At 43.3% G+C, this 21,063-nt stretch overlaps 1 protein-coding gene across 1 annotated transcript; it reads right to left on the bottom strand.

Moving 5' to 3' along the window:
* Positions 1 to 8,289: 8,289 nt before the first annotated feature.
* LOC125945664 (cytosolic endo-beta-N-acetylglucosaminidase-like) lies at positions 8,290 to 19,483 on the bottom strand. The gene is made up of 6 exons (XM_049667878.1): positions 19,292 to 19,483; positions 13,737 to 13,926; positions 12,742 to 12,893; positions 10,992 to 11,309; positions 10,435 to 10,538; positions 8,290 to 8,446 (listed from the first exon to the last, which is right to left on the bottom strand). Exons 1-6 carry the CDS (start codon positions 19,481 to 19,483, stop codon positions 8,290 to 8,292), a joined length of 1,113 nt encoding a protein of 370 aa, XP_049523835.1.
* Positions 19,484 to 21,063: the final 1,580 nt, after the last annotated feature.

Consider the following 21,063-nt stretch of genomic DNA (forward strand, 5'->3'; position numbering starts at 1 on the left):
CGCTGCAACCTGAGCCCCCCCCCCCCGAACAAAATTTCTGGCTACGCCACTGGTAAAAGTGTACACATCTCGCCCAATGACCGCGGAAACTCGCTGTCAAAACGCTGGAGTGAGGAGGCGCGGCTGTAGCAGCGAGCGAGCGAATTGACCTTCGTGCCGTCTCTCGCTTCAAGGCTAACTAAACGTCGAAAGCACAGCGCATACGAAGCTACCGGCTGTAGTTGCAATTTTTCCACATCGCAGATCGCTTTCAAGATGAGGCCCGCGCGGGCGCGCACTTTTTCCACGTCGCAGATAGCTTTCAAGATACGGCGCCCGCGCGGCCGCCGCAGAAGTCAAACGCTCCCCCCCCCCCCCCCCCCCCCCCCCCCCCTGCCTCGCGCGCGCGGGATTGAGCCGCAATCGTCGGCTTTCACTCGCGCATACAGCGTGCGGCGCGCGGCGACGATGTTACCGTGTTTGGAATTTATACGGAACACGGCAGAAATGCGCTTGGATTGTCTATACAATTGCTATCGCATTAAAGAAAGAAAGAAAAAACCGCACCAATTTAATTGTAAAACTCCATAACATACCGCGCAGCAAAACTGGAAAACATTCCTTGCATCGCAAAATTCGAAGGGCCGCTCAGCGACGTTCAATTGGACATTAATGCTTTCGCATTCACAACTCGTAAGATGTGCTTAGGTGTCCTCGGATTTTTTTTTTATTAATCGATTTCAATTGTGCCAAGCTTGTCCTGGTCGTCTCTCGGGCGCTTCTTTTTTGGTTCGTCGTCTTCACTGCGGTCGTTACTGCGAACAGCTTTTGCAACGGCTGGCCGTGAGATGTCAAGTTGACCCAGCAGGCAAACGTTAGCCTCCTCGTCGACGCAGAATAAATGGAGGCCAATCTCTTCAAGAATAGCACCGTCTGCACCCCGCCGGTCCTCCAGCTGAAATTTCCTGAAAGGTTGAGTGAGTACGATAACCACTTTTAGTGGACCCGGGAACAGCCACCAATAACCTAATTCTAGGTGTGTGCAAATATTCGAAATTTCAAATATGATTCCCATATTCTCTGCTATTTCATTTATATTCCATTTGAGAATGCCCTATTCTCGATTCTTATTTTATTCGCAAATTCACTATTTCACAGTTGTGCAATATTCTTTTCGAATACGTAAAAGATGAAAACATTAAAATCCTGAGGGAGACAGACTATCATCATCATTATGCAACGCAATGATTGTACACTTTTCAACTACAGTGGTAAGCTCCCAGTCAGGATTTGGCGATTGCTGCCGTATGCACTCCAACCAGTCTTTTTCTGTAAATTTTCTTCTCAGGGTCATGGTCCTCGGTGAGTAATTGACCTGGATAAACGTACTCTTGCACAGACTCTAGAGGCTGACTGGCGAGCATGAATTCTTGTTCCCCTGCCAGAACATTATACATTAACTTTGTCTTGTGTGTATTAACGTACAACCATACTCTTACACTATATCTCGGTTCAGATATTCAATCATTTGATGCAATTCATCCCCAGTGTTCATGAGCAGGACAATGCCATTTGCAATCCAAATGTTGAGATATTTGCCATTGATCCTCACTCCTAATAAGCCTTACCAGTCTAATAATTAGGTTGAATACTTCATCTAAGCATGCAGTGAATAACATTGGCGAGATTGTGTCTCCTTGCCTGACCCATTCGTTAATCAGTGATAAGAAAACTTGGCATAAGACAAGGCAAGATCTCTGCAGTGAAAGGTAAAGAGGGTAATGTCATCGGCAATTTTGATGATATAGTAAAAGCAGAATTCTATACTAAGCTGTACAGTATCCAGAGCAGCCACGCAGCCTTCATTGGAAGTAGTGATGAGATACAGAAGGCTCCTTCTATAACTAGCGATGAAGTTAGAAGGGCCTTGAAAGACATGACCAGGGGAAAAGCTGCTGGAGAAGATGGAATAACAGTCGATTTATTCAAGGATGGAGGAGATAATACGCTTGTAACGCTTGCGGCCCTTTATACGCAATGCCTCACAACTTCAAGTGTACCACAGAGTTGGAAGTATGCCAACATCATACTAATCCATAAAATAGGAGACATTGACGAATTGAAGAATTATAGACCGATTAGCTTGCTTTCAATATTGCATAAAATATTAACCAAGGTCATATTCCACGATAGATCGCGTCCACATCATCAATCAAGTAATTGAGAAATCTGTGAAGTACAATCACCCTCTCAATATGGCGTTCATAAATTATGAAAATGCGTTTGATTGAAGTCATGGAAGCATTGCGAAATCAAGGATTACAGGAGGCCTGCGTGGGTATCTTGGGAAATATCTACAAAAACGCCACCAGAAAAGTGGAAAAATACTTGTCATGACCGGCTACATATATAAGGATGTATAGTCCCCCTTCGCGTGCTTTGAATCTCCCAGTCACTTCTATTGTAATCATTTTGTGGTTTGTGTTTTTTTTTTTCATTTACCTTGTTTTTATCTGGTTATATTTCTCACCCCGGCGCCATGAACTTTAGTTGAAAGTTCAGCGCCCGTGTCGTGAGGTCCTTTTAATCGTAGTCCCGTTTTCGCGCTCTTTACAATATCATGTTAATTATTGAGTTTAAAAACTGTCAGACTTTCAAGCAGAGGTTAAGCGTTGGGTTCATGGAAGGCAGAGGTTCATTGCAGATTTCTGGAACACGCGTTCATCGTGCAGTGGACTTAAGATGGGCTGACTCGCGATTTATGGTAGAGTTGTCCACAGAAAATACTTATGGAAATTGGCAACTCTACAGATGCAAGTATGACAGTTCACTGAGTCCAACCAGCATGAGAATGATGGGCAGCATATAGGGATTTGCCTAGACTTCGTTCTTACGGCTTCAAGTGGCTTTGTGACCTTGCAATTTGATCATGGTCAACAAAATGCTACTTCATGAATTTGATTCGCAATATGTATATGCACATCAGAGGCTTGTTGCCTTGCTGTGTTTAAACAACCCTGCTTGCTTGTTAATTAAGAAAGATAAAGCATAATGAATTGCGCTGTGTGGAAGTCTGAAGCTACGAACACGAAGATAGTGAAGCATATATGTACAGTCGCAGCGGAAAAAGATTAGCACAGGTGACTCGTGGCCGCATCGGCAAAATCGCGATACGCGGCGCTGTTGTTCCCGAGCGCGATGCGGGCTGTAAGAAGGGTCGGTTTCTGCAGGCCACCCCTGCTTCGAAAAATGGAATGTGCCTGGCACTCTCGCTATCGGCGCGCTTGGGAACAGGAGCGCCGTGTATCGCGATTTCGTCGCTAAGGCCACGAATCACTTGTGCTAATCTTTTTCCGCTGCGACTGTACTACCCACTACTGCTATGGTAGCCACACAATCTCAGCACCAGAGTTGCTACTAGCAATTTTTATTGCGAGTTCTACGGGTTATAGTAAAGCTTTCTTTACGAAAATGGCCTTCGGTACACATATTTTAAAAAGGCGGGCTTTTAACATCTTGACAAACGCGGCAAGTTGGGTGAGTTGGTAAAGTTGCATTGGGAATGTAAAACAGTGCTCAAAAATTATGAGAACAAAGAAAAGGTTCTTGTTGAGAAAGTACGCACCTAGTGAGTCATTAAGTACCCGACACGTCCTCACTGTCCCCGGGCCTTCCGATCGTCTCTATATTTTTATGGTTTATAGTAAAGCAACACCTTTTCGAAAACGACCTTGAGTAAACATATCAAAGAAGAGTACGCTTTGAGCTTCCTGTTGAGAAAGTACGCACCTGGTGACCCAGTAAGTCCCTGACTCGTCCTCACTGTCATCAGGCCTTCCGATGGCTCTCTCGTGTCACTGTGTAGTTGCCACCCTTCGGTAGGCCAACCGTCACGCCTAAGAAGATGTCCTCCGTCACCCCTGCTGCAGTCTTAGCCATTCAAAACGATTGCAATGTCCTGGCCAACTGTGCTGACGGAGCTGATGTTCTTGAAGGTATAGCTCACCACAAGAGGGCCCAGCGGAAATTCGCAACCAAACAACCTGTCAGAGGGCAAAAAGTTCAGATTTGAGCAGGGAATAATAAAGCAGGCATTATGGCCAAGTAATTACAAGACGCACCTCACATCTTTCACAATTTTACGGGATATACGCAGACTTCTAAGCTTGTTTATGGTTGTAATGAGGCCAATAATTTTGCAGCGTTAGGACAAATCTTATTTCTGAAAGATGCAAATGACAGTCGCCAACCAATTTTTTGGAGCCCGCTTTTACACCGAAGCAGTTTACTCGTTCGGGCCTGACATTTTCTTATGCGCAAAAACAATTTATGTGACTTGGCTTATTTACCACAATAAAACTTACATATATAAAAAATGTGTTGCATTTCATTTCACTACAGTACGATATAAAGTCCTCAAATGACATCAGGCCCGAATGGTTGTGGTGTAGGTGTAAGAACTTTGATCTGACACTTCATTTTCTTGTTACTACACCTATTTGAATGTGCCAAATGTTACATGCGCACTAATTTTGACTGAAGAGTGATGTACCGTGTCAATAACGGTGCAGTGAAATCTTTGTAACAAGTTCTCCTATGGAATAGTGATGTGAAGGAAGAAATATAAGTAAGCTTCGTTATTTCTTCTTCATAAGCTTGGGCGTATTTCCCGTCACTGAATAAAGAATACTAGTTTGCTGTGTAAGTCAGCTCAACAAACGTACGCTTGGGCATATACCATGCGAAATGCTTGTGCAGAGTTGGTAGGCTGATCGAGACAATTTCATCCCTGATCGAGTCAGTTTCGTCAAAAGCTTTGCCAAGGTTGATTCGTAGCCTATCAAAAACATCTTTTTTATCGCCCCATGACACATTGAAGGCAGATTGTTACTCGTCTTCACCATATGATTTTGATGCATCTTAGACCCGGGCACAGGCTCCATTTTCTTCAATATGACTGTCACCGTCCTCCTCCCCATCTTGAGTTTTTCATTTAGACTGGTCATATTTGAATCTTCAAGCACAGCAAACGTTTTGTCCTCGTCTTCCAAATGGGTGATATAATGGCTCTCGGGTCTTCGTCACTGCATAAACAAACGAGGTGAAACTGATCGAAGACCTTAACATCTAAGAAAGGCGCCGCTATTTAGTGCAGGATGACGCGAAGCACTACCCGTGAGCCACTCAGCTGTCATGCATTCAAATGAGAACACACGTTATTCTGCATGCGGTGAGTGACCCACATCGAACACATTATACGGGGTCATCAAAATTAACTGTTATAAATTACTTAACTATAAAATTAAAATAAAATTAAAACATGAGTTATGCGGTCAGAGTGTGACGCGACAGCCACGTCACACCGGGGAGCAGCTATGCGCGGCTCCTCACGGTCTTGCATGCATAATACGTACGAACTGAGATGAAAATTTTCCATGTGGACATCTCGAAAGATGGGCATGCTAAAAGAATTATAGCATTTGGAATTGTGTAGGAATACGACTGCCTCTGAGTTTACAATACAAACAAGCGCCCGCTTATTACTGCAGTCACTGAAACGTCCATTAATCGATTTTAGGTAATTAGGTTGCTGACGGTGACAATCATTATCTCACTTTGTGTCCCCTTGGCCCCATCACTTATGTGCAGAGATGGATTTTACATGTCTTTCAGCGCCAAATTTCAGAAAACCTGTAAAGCTTAATTTTGGTCACCCTATATACAGGGTGTTTCATTTTAGCTGCACCAAATTTTTAACAATTGCCTGTGGCAGATAGCACAATTATAATCCTTGATCTAAACTACTCGATGAGGCGGCCATTACTTCCACGAAAAATCAAAACGCCTAATTGAGTAATTAGCTTAATTACGCTAATTAACTTTTTAACTAATCATTTTACGGCACACCTTTCAATCTACGAATTATAGCCGCTGAGTTCGCAAGGCGTATCCACTTAGAACGAATTCTCAGGACTGAACCACTTTCGAGATATTAATTTTTAACGTGTCCGACGAAATGTATGGGCGTTCCAGTTAACTTTTTGAGGAAAACGCTGTTTTATGCATTGAAGCACAAAGTTAACTGGAACGCCCATGCATTTCGTCGGACACTTTGAAAATTATTATCTCGAAACTGGTTCAGTCCTGAGAATTCGTTCCAAGTGGATACGCCTTGCGAACTCAGTGGCTATAATTCGTAGATTGAAAGATGTGCCGTAAAATCATTAGTTAAAAAGTTAATTAGCATAATTAAGCTAATTACTCAATTAGGCGTCTTGATTTCGCGTGGAAGTAATGGCCGCCTCATCGCATAGTTTAAATCAAGATTTATAATTGTGCTATCTGCCACAGGCTATTTTTAAAGACTTGGTGCAGCTAAAATGAAACACCCTGTATAGTCGTTTCTTGTGACTATTCGAAAACACGTGTAAGCGCAACGACTTATATGCGTGCGGAACGAGATGTGTGCGATATATTAGCTTCATTTCTTGTTTATTTTGTGACATCACCGACAGTGTTTTTTTTTTTGTATGTCTTAATTTGAGGACACTAAGGCCAAAAGGTGATAAATTGTTTTCATGCACGGCGGCTGTGACGGCTGACATTGGCGTGCTACACTGTGGTCAGCATCAACTGTCAAATATAGCAGCCTGTAACGCAGCCTGCATTGAAACCTTGAAGTGGCCGTTTGGCCAATACATCGGTAAGCACGCGTAGCAGGATGTCAGCGTCGGTGATGCACCATCCACTAATAATTAGCAGCACAAGGCCGTCCACACGCGCCGTCCGCACCGGTAGGACTGGCGCAGTATACAGGGAAATGCGTCGGCTATAACAAAAGTAATAGAAGTTCTAATAAGGCTGGTTCTAGAGAAGGAATCGTGCAGTATGTAGTGAAGCATTTGTGAAGTCTCGGGTAATCTTCAAGCAGCGGCCAAAGCAGATCCCTAGTGCTTCCAAAGAGTGCGAGAACTCAACTGTAAAGCTTTGCTGTCTTTGGTGCACGAGTTTCTTGGATTGGAATGCATCTGCAAAGGTCTTTTTCGAACCTAAAGCAGCAAACAACAAGTTCTTGGTGTTCAGTGAAGAGGCCGGTTCAGGCGGAGATTAATTCTTACAAAATGTCGTTTTCCACTGCCAGCCAGAGCTGTATCAAATCCGCGATTACGCGCGTAATTAAGCGACAGTTCGGGTGCAGAATTATACCTTATGTAGGGTTTAGTGTCTGGGTAGTGAACGTTAGGCTTGAACAGCACACGGAGACTGCCGCCACCGTTGTACGCGTCCTTCAAGTACACATTTACTGAACAGCAGGAGTCGCAGAGTGCGACGCCTTGGTCCCGAGGCTGCAGCTGCTGCTTGTGCAAGTTGAACCACGCTTGGTTGGTCACACACTGCATCAATGGGTGAGCACATGATTTGCAAAGTGAGTGGGGCTACCATTAATGGCGAACGTTGAATTAAGCTAAAGAAAATCGACATATTATCACTATACGTCTAAGCACGACCACGTTGGTGAATCAGGGTCAACTTTTTTTTTTCCTTCTGAGCTTTAGGTTGTGCGTTCGATTCCTTGTCACAGCAGCCACATTTCATTGGAGGCAGAATGCGGAAAAGATTATATGAGTTTTTACGCGCCAAAACCACGTTCTCATTAGAAGGCACGACATAGTGGGGGACGCAGAAATAATTTGGACCACCTGGGTTTTTTAACGTGCACCTAAATCTAAGCACACGGGTGTTTTCGCATTTCGCCCCCATCGAAAGAGGCAGAATGCGGCCACTCCTCTTTAGAAGCAGTTGCAAAATACTTGTGCACTAAAAATTATTGACACTATAAACAACCCCAATGTGGTCTTAATTATTCCAACATCCACTGCTGCATCTCTTATATAGCACAGATGTTGCCATGCTACATTAAATTCCGTCAATCAAAACCACAATCCAGGCACTGAATTGGAAGGCGGTTTCTCAAAAAATGTGTCGCAGCAGGAGTCAAAGCGTCCTATAAATTTGCGCTAACTGCATGAATCATTCAATGACTGGTGCGGCACTCCGCTCTGACAAGTAGAAGTGACAGGTCAAGGGAAGCGTTGTTCAAAAACATGAGAGTATGTGCTATTACAGTTGTTCCATGATGGAATTGAGGGGTGTTTTCCAAGCAACTCCTCATGGTTTGAATCGCCGAAGGTGGTAACGAAGTTGCGTGACTATGCACAATTAAAGATCAGCGCTGCACTCTAATGTGTTAAGGCGATGCATCAAATGAAATATGTTCGCGAACACACGAACACGGGTAATGTACTGTGACTACTGCGGCTGGTCACGTGACACTGGTGTTAAATGAAGATGACCTGCCTTGCCAGCCTCAAACGCCTTGCTGCCAAAGCCTTGGCAAAAGCTTGTGGACAGTGGTGGCTTGGTGAGACGCCATTCAGAGCAGCAGTCATCCGGAAATTTCCAAAGCCTGTGCGTGCACCAATTATTAAAAATGTGTACCTGAACACAAAGTAAAAGTCTACTGAATACAGTAAAACTGGTTATGCCAAAATTTCAAACAAGACGAAATTATTTTCGTTGAAAATACCCGATTTTCTTTATAAGCATACACGATTATAAAGGCGAAAAAGATTCTCGTTTTTGTATATTTACTTCGTTGTATCATCATTCGTTATATTTGATAATATTTTATATCCATATTCGCTGTAAGAATTAGTTCGACTGTATCAAACATCAGTAATAGTGAGCAAAAACAGCACGTATCAGAGTGCCTAAAGAAGTGAATATTTATTTATTCAAGCTACGTTTTCATCCCACAAAGCTCTAACACCCTTCCACATGAAATAAAATTACAACAACTTGTTGACATTTATTTTTGGCCGTGAAGAGGATATTGGTATAAAAAACAGTATAGTAATAATTGATAAAATTATTTGATAGGGCAGTTATTCAGTAATTAATTTACTCAACTATGAACTGCAAACTCCATCCAGCATATCAAAAGCATTAGTATATTGCATTCGATTACCAGCACATAAATCGGAGTTTTTAGGCATCAAATTCAGTGTATCAGAAATGATACACTGGGCTTCGCAGTATTAAGGCCCTTTTGTTGAGAGTAGGTGAAACAAGTACACAATAAATGAACAATAATGTAGATGATTCAAGAAAAAATTAAATCACAAGTTAATGGCGCAAGCATGTACAAGCTTCATGAAACAAAAAGGTCACACACAGAGTTTAGGTATACAGCAAAGTGTAACATGCACATACACAAACATATTAAGCCAGGCTATGTATAATTAAACGAGAATTTATTTTGAAAGGACATAACAAAAAGTGCAAAGTTCAGTAAGGACTGGATACGGTTAGGCTACCTAGAATGCAACTAACTAGGCACAGTACGTAACTTTCCCTAAAAGCATCACAATTGTATAGTTTTTGCAGTTAGACATGGCGCAAAAAATTTAGGACAAGTACACACTCCCAATGCACAATTTTAAGAATGAACTCAAATGAATCTTCTAACACATATGCACAAGCTGTCATCATAGCATACACACTAAGTTAGAGTAACCACAACTAGCAATCATAACTAATTAATCATGCACCGACTCTCACAACAGCTCGTATTGCACTTACAAGAAATGCTTTAGTAAAAAATTAGTAAAGAATATAACTTGCTGAAGTCAGAACAGTGTGCATTTTAACATATAGGCATGCCACACGTGCGATTTCATATATATAAAGCCAATAAACGTCTAGGACAATCAGATTCTTAATACCATTGATCTGAAGTTGTGGCTACATGTGCAGTTTTGATGGCTGTAAACAACACAATGATGACCTATAACTGGAGCGAATGCTGTAAGTTTTTTCGTGATGTTAATATTACAATGAATACTTAGCAGGAGAATGTTACGAAATACTACAAAAAACTCTATTAGGCACATTTTGAGTGTAATGATTTCAGATTACTTAAGGAACGTTTCTTTCATATGCAGCTGTAACGTCTAAAACACGCGTTTGATGACTGAATGAGTTGCGAGAGCGCATCACCCCTAATATGGCATTACGTTTCAGTGCCATGAATTATTGCCCCATGTGGCGCCGCGTCGGCCATAAGATTTAGGCCATCATCATCATCATCACATCGCAGGGAGAGGCCTTCGTCCTGCAGTGGACATAAATATAGGCTGTAAGTTTAGGTCATTAAGCTGTTAATGTCATATATTTTGTATGTTAATAAGTAGGTGAAATATATGCACTATGCTCTTGGACAATGAAGTGTCCATCCAGACTATAAATACCACGAAGTGTGCCTTTTGCTCATGTTCTCGACGCTTACCACAGTTGCTGGTGCACTCTATTATAGACCAAGGAACATGTCCCTCGGGATATGTTTTATACCATCGCACTACAGAACATGCAATATTTTTCACCTTGGCGACTCACCGATACTGGTTTTTTCCAAACTTCATTTTCTCCTTTGTCTCGTAGACCCAGCCGGCCGCAAAGACAGCAGCTGACAAGCCACATTTACGAGCCAGCTGAACGGCCTAAAAAAAAGAGATCGAGTTTTTGAAAACGGCTGCCAAACTGATGTAGCAGTTCTATGGTCATTGCCGAGAAGAGAAAGAGGCTCTACTAGGGTCTACTACACCCATGTGAAAATGGAAGGCTTTGGCCAAGTATGTTCTTTAGCAAAAAAAAAAAAAAAAAGACAGAGCAACTTTGCACGCGCGATAACGGTTGATTTCAATATGTGCAGTTTTTCTCCTGTTGCATCAAAAGCATGCGAAAGAAAAGGAGAGCAAACAGCCATGTCCAAACTCTGAAGATGTTCTGTCACTAGAAGACACTTGTGAGGCATTTAAGAAGAGATCTGTTCAGCATTAACTCATTGAGCTCTGTCCATGAGCAGCAATGCACTTGTTTGCTACTTCCCCTTACTAAAAAACAAATGGCTCGCGTGAGAACAGAATCTGAGCCCTTACTAAATGCCCAAATACCTTGTACATCTCGAAGCCACCAGGGTACGGCGTGTCACGTGCATACACGTCGACCCCAGCGTAGACGTCGGCTTTGCGGTCGCCTGCGAGTTGCGCCGACTTCTGGAGCATGGCTTCAGTCCACCGGAAGTTGAGGAAGATGCCATCGCATAAGTCGAGAAAGCATGAATTTTTTTCGTTGAGCTCGTTGTGCGGCTCGGCCTTTCCGTCGACGTCGACAGCATCGTACCAGATGACAAGCGATCCAGGTACGGCTTTGTGCACTTCTGTGGTGATGGCCTTAAGCAAGATCTTCAGGGATGGAACGCGGCTGCGGTCCTGAATGCAAGCGAGATGCCACTGATTTGGTGGTTGTTCCCACTATGCTGCTGCACGGTAACTGCCATCTATATATAATTGCATGTATATCATATTGTCACGTAGTAGTGACGGTGACGAAAACAGTCGCAAAACTTTTTATTGGGCGAACCTGGGCCCACAAAAGCAAGTTGCACTCGAAGCACAACAATAGCGGCGAACACAGTCGGCGATCGTCGAAAATCTGATCAGCGGCGAAACGCGTCGGCTTTTATACATTAGTCATCGAACGTTCCAGAGTAATATCCCTGGTGCCCGCGTGTCTTCCAGAAAGTACTCAGGCGGTCACGTCACCTGAATTAACCTGGACGCGAACAGGTCGCAGAGCGGGGGCGAATCAATAGCCAACTTTTCTTCAACTGCTACAATTTATTTTTCAGCCGCGAAGCTTTTGGAGAAACCGTACGGATTTCCTTTGTAGCATCGTACTCCCTTTCATCAACCTACGTCCACCTTGCGAGCTTCCACACAACTGATTTACGAAACTGCTTATTGTTCCGTATATAATTACATTTATACTTCTAATGATGAATATTTCAGCAGCGTGCAGTGTAATGACTGAAACTAGACTATCACATATGAGCACCATCGTATAGTATTAACGATGACAACGGCTTCTTATTATTAGAAAAATATACGACATTTAATTCGCATCTTTAATTCTGATCAATTTCTATTCAGTTTGGTTCATAAATGACTATTCACACGCATGTACCTTCAATGCTTAACAAAGGGCATTAACCAAGATAACTCTTCATTGGTGTACATGGAACTAGATGAATGTAAGCACCATATTGACCGGTCTAAGCAATTTGTAGTCAGTTTTCAGAAAATTGATTCGGGCAAAGCTATTTCATTATCAGGGACAATTGAGCACGTTTCATACGCGTGACATACTGTCTGAAGTTTCGTTGGTCGAAATTATATTACGTGTGATGACGTCTGTCGATGTAATTCAGAGACCAGAGCAGGCATTGCTATAGCGGACGATGGCGACAACATGTAAATTTCAAATAAGTTCCTGCGGAGACGCTATTCACTTTCCTGCTACGGTCACGGTCAGACTAGAACTGGATGAATTGCTAGGCCTACTCATTTTCCACAACGTACTTTACTGCACATCAGTTTTGCTCAGCAGGTCCAATCAGAAGTGTCTTAACACATATGCAGTATGCTATAAAGGTCCAGGTTTTTTACAGTAATTTTGTTTTTGAGATGTTATGCTAGTGTGTCCACGCACAGGGCGTAAAGGGAATATGCAGAAATATGTGCTGTGGGCCCATACTATATGTCATAAAGCTAAGTCCTATTCCTATTTGTGAAGTTAAAGTTGCCTTCTCCCAACATATGTGATAGCAGATGAATTTGCTACAAGATACCAAAACCCACTCACCACTTTGCACCCGATGCTGATTAGCCACCCATCAAACCGGCCAACGGATGCAAGATGTGCTAGCTGGGATGCAACCAGGGATGCAGCAGCTGGACCAAAGTTTGTGACCACACTGATAGCGCTGACTCTGTCCTTGTCTAGGCTGAAAGTTCCTAAAAATCCGGGAGTAGTGAAGGAATTAAGACAATTTCAGGTAAGAATAAGCCGTTTTCAGGCATGCTTATTGCTGCGTATTTTGAAAAGCGAAAATTTAATTTTAAGTAACTTTCATCCCGTATAAGTACTACAGTCGTGTGGCTTTATATTCGAACTGCAGGAGACCACAGACTCTCGTTTGAATTACCTGACGATTTCTAGAATTGAATGAAATGCACTTCCAAATAGAAATGAAAGTTGTCTTACGAATGCATTACACATCTGGTTATGTTTGAACAGATATGTATCACTGGAACAGGTATACAGACTGACATGCAGCCATTTGCATTCATGGAAACCAGGTCAGCAGCATCATCTCAGAGCTGTGCCCATTAGCATGTGCAACACCCTTAGTATTGATAGAATGTACACTCCCAGGCACAATTACGAGTAACCATAAGTACACACCTGACTGTGTTTGAATAGGTATAAAACTGGAGCTGTAGGTACACAAATATGCCAGAAGCCTTCATAAACCCGTTGGATATGGCTGAATCTCATTTCGTAGAGCTGTAACCATCAGTTCGCGTTGTGGGATGAAGCACATTTTGACTCTTCACACTTGGGCAATGCTCCCTCAGTATCTACGTTCAACCGCATTTTGTTTTCTGCCCCTGGCCAGCCGAAACGTTTTAGTTAACCAAACGTGTCAGTTGTATGAGTGGCTCCACAACGAAATCGAAGCACAGCGGGTCAACTAGTATATATGTAACATTTGATTTCAAAAACAGAATTTGAAACTGCCTTTTCCTTGAACGATCTCAAAAGTCTACGTTTCTGTGAAGCTCCGCACGGCTCACCCAGAACTTTGACACCATGCTTGTGGGCGGCCGAAATCCAACCCGGAGGAGGGATCGTGACCAGGTGATGGGAATAATAGATGAACGTATCAATTATCTGCCAGTGGTGGAACCGGTACACGTGCCGTGCATCACAGCCATGTATGAACCTGCAGTTGGCAGACAACGTGCAAAGGGAGGCAAGCCTGATCTAAAAAAAATAAAGATCACGCGCCATTACACTGCTGTGAAAATGGATTACCAGCGAAGCAGTTTAGCACACGACATAGAGGTGGCGCAGAATGTAGATCAAAAGTATGAGCAAATTATATTTCTCTTGAGTGGTGACGGCGGTCATCCCGAAGAAAGACACACACACGCATGCACACTTTTTTTCATCTGCGGCATACATTCGCGTGGAAGACCACCGCTGCCTCGGGGAGCCGGAGGAAACTAGACACGCGCGACGGGACCGCCACGCCGGGAGAGCGGAAGGAAACTAGGCACGCAAGCGCTTGGAACGATGACAAAGAGAGGGCGGTGCGAGCGTACACATAGTCGACGCTGGTCGCACAGCGGCAAATCTTTGAGAAACCATTATTATCTACCTGAGAGTCTAGTGATCTTGAAACTGGTGCCTATTGATAACTAATCTACTGCAAATGCATATCCAAGTGATGAGTCGTATAAGCGTTTGCACAGAGTGACGCGATTTTGCATCATATTCGGGAGTCTGAGTTTTTGCACACGCAGATCTGTTGACGAACACGAAAAATGCACGGAGTCCTAGCCATAGACAGCTTCGCTGCAAAACTACAGCGTGCAGATCTACCAGCCTATAGTGCATGTGCATATGTACAGATCCTGCCTCAGCCCTATGGCGAAAATGTCAATACGAGCCTACGACTGCAGAACACTTCTTATGGGAGGACGAAAACCCGAATTCGCGCGTAGGGAAAAGGTTTTGTCGACGCTGCCACCACCAGTACGACCGAAAACCTATTTGGAATGAATCCGCCCGACAATATCGCCTGGCGACTCCAAGATAGTCCTTCGGACCCTTATCGACTTCATGTTCTGCGGTAAGCTGGAGGAGGACATAAAAAATACAGCCTCCCTTTCCCACCACATCCCCCTATTTTATTCGCCCTGCCTCCAGATGCTAACAGCAAGAAAAAAAGCACCCTATCCCATCCCTAGAATTTTAGTAAAGACATGTTTTCTCTCTCAATACAGGCTTGTATTAGAGTATGATACATTTTTGGGATTTGATGAACAGACTATTTGGCTCATGCTAAAATTGGCAGCAGTGAGCCTGCCACCCGAAAAAACTTCCAGTCCCGTGGCCCACCAAAATGCTTACTACATAAAAAAAAGTTTTCAAATTCGTACAATGTACGAGAGAAACCATTCTACGTTTTTAAATAAAAGAGATGTGTATCGTGCCCTCGAGAACATATATTTATTATAATTGTTCATGCAATATACGACAAAATTGGTTTATAAATTTTCCATTAACTGTAGAGAAGATCTGTTAAACATTGCCAAGCTTCTGTTTTGCCCTAATGGCTCCCCATTTCTTTATTGTCATAATTCTGTGAGGGATTCTTCTGTGGGCTCGCCAGGGTCTCTGTAAGCAGCAAAATGTTAATGAATTATATGCTATAGTCTGATAGATAAAATTTATATTAGTCTAGTACAGTCGCCTAGTAATCTTTTGGCAGTCCAATAGAAGTTTTTGAGGGCATATATTGGTCTATATATATATAGGAAATTCGTTTTGGGGCATTTACATTGTAATAGTGGTTGCTGATAGAGTAATAGAAATATATTTGTTAGGATCATCATCAACTATGTCTGTTACAGACAAAAAAAAATTCTGGCCTTGTAAATTGTAAAAGAACTAAGGTTGGAATTTGTCAGGAAATTTTAAATGCTAATTAGCCCCAATTGGAAGTCACTGGCTAATACAACATAAAACAATAAAATAGTATAATAATAATAATAATAATAATAATAATAATAATAATAATAATAATAATAATAATCATTTATTTGTTTACCGTGCCCAGGAACAGCCGTGAGGTCTAAGGGCTGGCGCACGCATACATTAAAAAAACACAGCAGGGGAATATAAGTAAAAAGAGACAATGAAAAAAGAACAATCTTGAAAAGAATAGTACATACAACACAGCGTAAGGTGAATAGAAAAAAAATCATGAGCCAATCCACTCTGTGAAGGTGGATGGCCAGCGAAGCTGTTTAGCGCTTGACACAAAGGTGACACAGAATTTTGAACAAAGGTACGAACATATTTATTGTCCTGATCTGTGGTCATCGTGACGGTAAGTCTGCGCACAGAGTCGCACATCACCGCTGTTATTAAGGCGAAAGCCTTATTTAAGTCTCATCGTTCGGTCGACCTTCAACGTCCTTGAGCGAAAGCCGTCTCGTCGAAGTGAAATCGTACGCGATGACGACTCGGTGCAGTAATTCACTTACTACACCGACCCGGCATCGTGTCTTACCTATATGCAAACGCTCACGCAACAATTTTGAAGGTGCGTTGGCTACCGTCGTCATCGTGTTTTAATTAAGATAGAGTTAATTCAGGCCCTCGAACCCGCGACCTTCTGTGGGAGTCGGACCTTCGAGCTTATGTGGAAGTTAAACCCACCACCTTTGGCATCAAGGCGAGGTTTATTAAGGCACGGTTAATTAATATAGCGTTAATTAAGGCTTTCGAACATTTGATGGGAGTTGAAACCACGACCTTTGGTGTTAATTAGGGCGAGTTAGTTAAGGGACAGCTAATTAAGGTAGCGTCAATTAAGGCAATCGAACCCGCGAAATTTGGTCGGAACAAACGAGTAATAAGAAGTAACAACGCATTCCAATGACAATGTCAAGTAATTTAATGAATGTCTCTTGAGCGCGCAGGCTTTCGCATTCACCCTCTTTGGCGTATGCTAAAGTGACTGTCAATTTTTAAATCTGTCCGTACGTGTCACGTAAGACGGGCATACCCCCTTAAGCAATGGCTCATACCCCCGTAAACGCGGCCTCCCCATTACGACGACAGAAGAGAAGCGAAATTCTGCCCTGGAACGATGAGCGGCAATGGACCAGCTGTGGAAGAAGGCGACGACGAACGCGTGGGCAGTGGCACGAGCGCGTTCGCGCGGTTGCCCCGAGTGGCGCCAACCCTTTCTCCTTAATTGGTCGCCTTATCATGCGCACGCTACGTCACGCACTACGTCATACATTCACAGCGACACGTCGTTTTAGGCACAGGTGGCCGTTAAACTGAGCTCCGATATGCGTTTGCGTTTGCGATATGCGTTTGCTTTTGTTGTTGGCTCTTTCACTCTCACTTTTTAGGGGAGAGTTTTTCCGCGCGGACGCCATAAAATCCGGATCCTAGCCATGGAAAAAGGAGGAGAAGGGCAGTTGAACAATATATGAGACTATGACACAACAACGCAAAGCTCGGAAAAGAACAATGACAGCGACATATGAAAAATATCAAGATCATGAAAATAAGCATTATAAAGACTGTATTCTTTGGACGGTTGAGTGTTGGTGATGACATAAGGAACATGGAAGGGTCTATGTTTTCTGGTGATCTTGCGCGGAATACGAAACATGATACAACTAAGGAGCTCAGGGCAGGTGATGATACCGCGAAGTTGTTTAAAAAAGGAACAGAAGGTCAGCGCGATTACGTCGGCAGCGAAGTAAGGGCCATGACAATATTCCAACAGTGCTAGAACAAGGTCCAGTGTCGGTGTTAGCAAAGCCAAGGTCCAGTGTCCGTGTTAGCAAAGCGGTGATTTATACTTAGAAATGTTTTTTGAACCCGACCTAAAATGTCTCTGGTGCGGATTGAAATTCGAGACGACAGACACGTAATCGAGTTGAGGAAGACAGATTGTTGTGTACAACTTGCAGAACGGTGCAGGAGAATTTAATTGTCTCGGTAGTCTGCTAACAGAGCCAAGAGAGCGCATACTCCGCATTGTAACACGTTTAGTGTGAGCTGAAAAGTCTAAGGTTGTATCAAAAGGTACTACTACTACTACTACTACTACTACTACTACTCTTACTACTACTACTATTACTACTACTACTACTACTACTACTACTACTACTGCGCATACTACTACTACTACTACTACTACTACTACTAATAATAATAATAATAATAATAATAATAATAATAATAATAATAATAATAACCCAAGTCCTCAAATAACACTTTTGTGGTTTGGTATGATCAGTGGAGAGCATCATTTAGACTTTTTGAAGTTACAAATATGCCATGAATCTTTACCTGTTTGTCTAGAACCACCGGCACTACTTGGTGACCAAAGATTTCCTTGCATATACAAATATAATGCGAGAGTGATTATATGTATACACATCAGGAAGTGGTGGGTAAGTTATTGAATTGAATTGTTGCCATTGTGTGTTCTTGTTTCAGATTAATGCAATAAAATGAAATTGAATTGAACTGCACATGAGTGGCATCTCGAATTTAGACTCAAACATTTGTTGCGTGGGCTATTGGCTCTCTCTATAAAAATTTATCAAGCTCATAAGCTAACATATATTTGTCGATAACCGCGTATAGGCTACTAGTTTAATTTTTTATAAGGAGAGAGGGCATTGTGACCATATTGCGTTTGGCTGCTAGTTTATAGCTTTCCAGCATAAAAAATATCAGAGCGTACTATCCACGAAAACAACGCTATCAATATTTTCATTTTTTGCATCGTGATTGTACAGATGAGGCATGTATCGCCACACAGTGATACCATGTCGCTATTTTTTTAAACACTTCAATATTATTTAAAGTATTATACTTTCTTAATATTACAATTTTATAATCGCATGAGGCTCCACACGACTTTGTAAAGGCACGCCAAGGAGGAACACTTATGTGGCTTATAGACGGGCAAATTACTCAAAGCTATAGATTCGCATTTTTATTGGCTGGAGGAATTCTGAAGCCAAAGTTTTTAAGTTTTCGAATTTCGCGCCTGAAGCACGATGCAGATGACGTCAAGGTTAAGCCAAATTTCGCGGTATTTACGCGTATTTTGGAATTTATTATTGTTTTGTACAGAAGGTCTTCTTTGGCGACTTCATACGGGTTTTGTGTATCTGGGATCTGGCTATCTGTGTGTGTGACCTCTTAACAAAACAGGCAATGTCGCTGCTTTCAGAAACCTGAACAAGGCATCAAATTATAGATCTGAATGAGCCGGAAATAGAGAAATAGTCGCATAGTAGGTAAAATTACCGGTACGCGCGTAATTAGCGCCATTATAGTAGAAAATCAACCATATCGTACCCTGATCGTACCATAGACTGCAATTTCTCGGGGATTAGCCAACATTCATGACCTTGCTCTTGGCATCAGCAACAAGAAGATGACGTCTTGCGCTGATATATGGGCGATTTACTATCGTTCTTTTTTTAAACGTTTCATCAGTAAATCTCTTGAACCAAACCTGCATGGAAGGTAACGTCAAGATGCGGAAAACCGACCGCGCGCTAAGCTTCGAATTTACTCGCCTGTCCTCCTTGTATCCCCCACCCATGTCGTGGCAGAAGATGGTCCTCGGATCCCCAGGCTTACCGCGCTTGACGGCGCCTGACAGCGGTTCCACGGCGCACAGCAGGGGCTGCGCAAGCGCCTTGTACGAGAGCAGTTCGACAATCGCCCTGAGCGGTGCGACCTCCCGATCGGACACCCGTTCCATCTCCCTTACCTCGGGAGTGCGGCGCCTATAACCCGCGATAACTGGACACCCAACTCGATAACGGCAACCGGCGCTGATGGCGATGATGAAGCTCGATCTGTCATGGCTCGTACCCACTAAGGGGGATGGGCCAAGAACCGGGCGCTGTGTGATCGAGCTGCTGCCTCGAACTTGGTTTGGTTTAGTTTGGACAGCAGCGTGGACGCTTAGTTTCGTTTAATTTACCTTCTATGATGGCGCACAACCACTGCGCTTCACTCCGAGCTCTCACTTCTTCTGGCGCGCTCTCGCGAGCTCCGTTGTTGTTGTTGTAGATCTGTGTGATCGTGGTGCGTACCCAGAGTTGGGGATTGGCCATGAATCGGGTGGGAACCATGAAGCTCCTAGCCACGATAGTGCTGGCTCCTTCTATTCTGACCTCGCACATCTAAATTCATATAGCCGATTTCACGTCGCATTGCGGTATGAGTATACACGCGGGTAAGTGGTGGATTGTTAACCAATCATAGAAAACTCGTTGTGCATTGATCGTTTGGAGAAGACTGGCGACGTTAACGCGATCAGCGATGTTTACTTCTTGCGATAAGTGTGTAAATATTGGTTATGATGCTTATTCTAGACGAATTGCTTTATCCCCATGCCGTACGGGAGTAGTGAAACCTTATGGTCACACCAGCAGAAACACGAAGGGGGGGGGGGGGGCAATCTCGCTGACAACCACAATGCCGAATGATAACACGACACAGTATACCTCTTGTGTTAACCAGTGCACCACAGTTGAGACACCGTAGCAATTCCCCCATTCGCCATAGCATCCTGGCTGCAACTTCATTGTGGTGGCTGTCCATCAAGCTCTACGTAGAGATGTCAGTTGCGGATGGGGCGCTATCGCTTTTATTGTTTAAGGCTACACACAACCACCCTATCACCTTGACACATCCATTCTGGGAGAATGGCTAAAAAATGGGCACATACCAATATCACATAGTAGTAGTAGATGTAGTGGTATAAAACTTTTATTGAGATTAGATCCGGGTCCAGTGGGTGGGTCCCTTAGTCTAGGGCTCCAATGTTGATCGCGGCACGCTCTCCGGGCTTGGTAGAGGAATGGTCCTCCGGCACGGTCCTGGCGAGCCACACTTCCCACTGACTACTGTTGAAGCGCAAGACAGGGGTAATTGGAGATCGCAGGGAGAGGCCTTCGTCCTGCAGTGGACATATAGGCTGATGATGATGATAATATGATGATGATGATTGTTGTTGGAGTTCTGCCCCAAAAGGTGGTATTGGATAGACAGTGCTGAAGTTGCCTGCTCGGCCACATATACGCACCTAGTTATCAAAGTTGTCCACTAGACCAGACAGCAGTCAGCAGAAAGTTGTCTGTTCGGGAATTCACCCACTGGCCCATGTTGCCTGCTCGGCAAGACAGCAGCCAGCACGGAACTAGTGGCCCAAGCCGTAGACAACTTGGGTCGCTGGGTATTTGAAGCATGTTAGATACATACCGCAAACTGAAGGAAGTTGCCAAATGAGGCCAGTCGCAATGATAAAAAAAAAAGTTCAGTGCCATTACACTC

This window comes from Dermacentor silvarum, chromosome 5 (genome assembly GCF_013339745.2).
Source record: "Dermacentor silvarum isolate Dsil-2018 chromosome 5, BIME_Dsil_1.4, whole genome shotgun sequence".
NCBI classification, from domain to species: Eukaryota; Metazoa; Arthropoda; class Arachnida; order Ixodida; family Ixodidae; genus Dermacentor; species Dermacentor silvarum.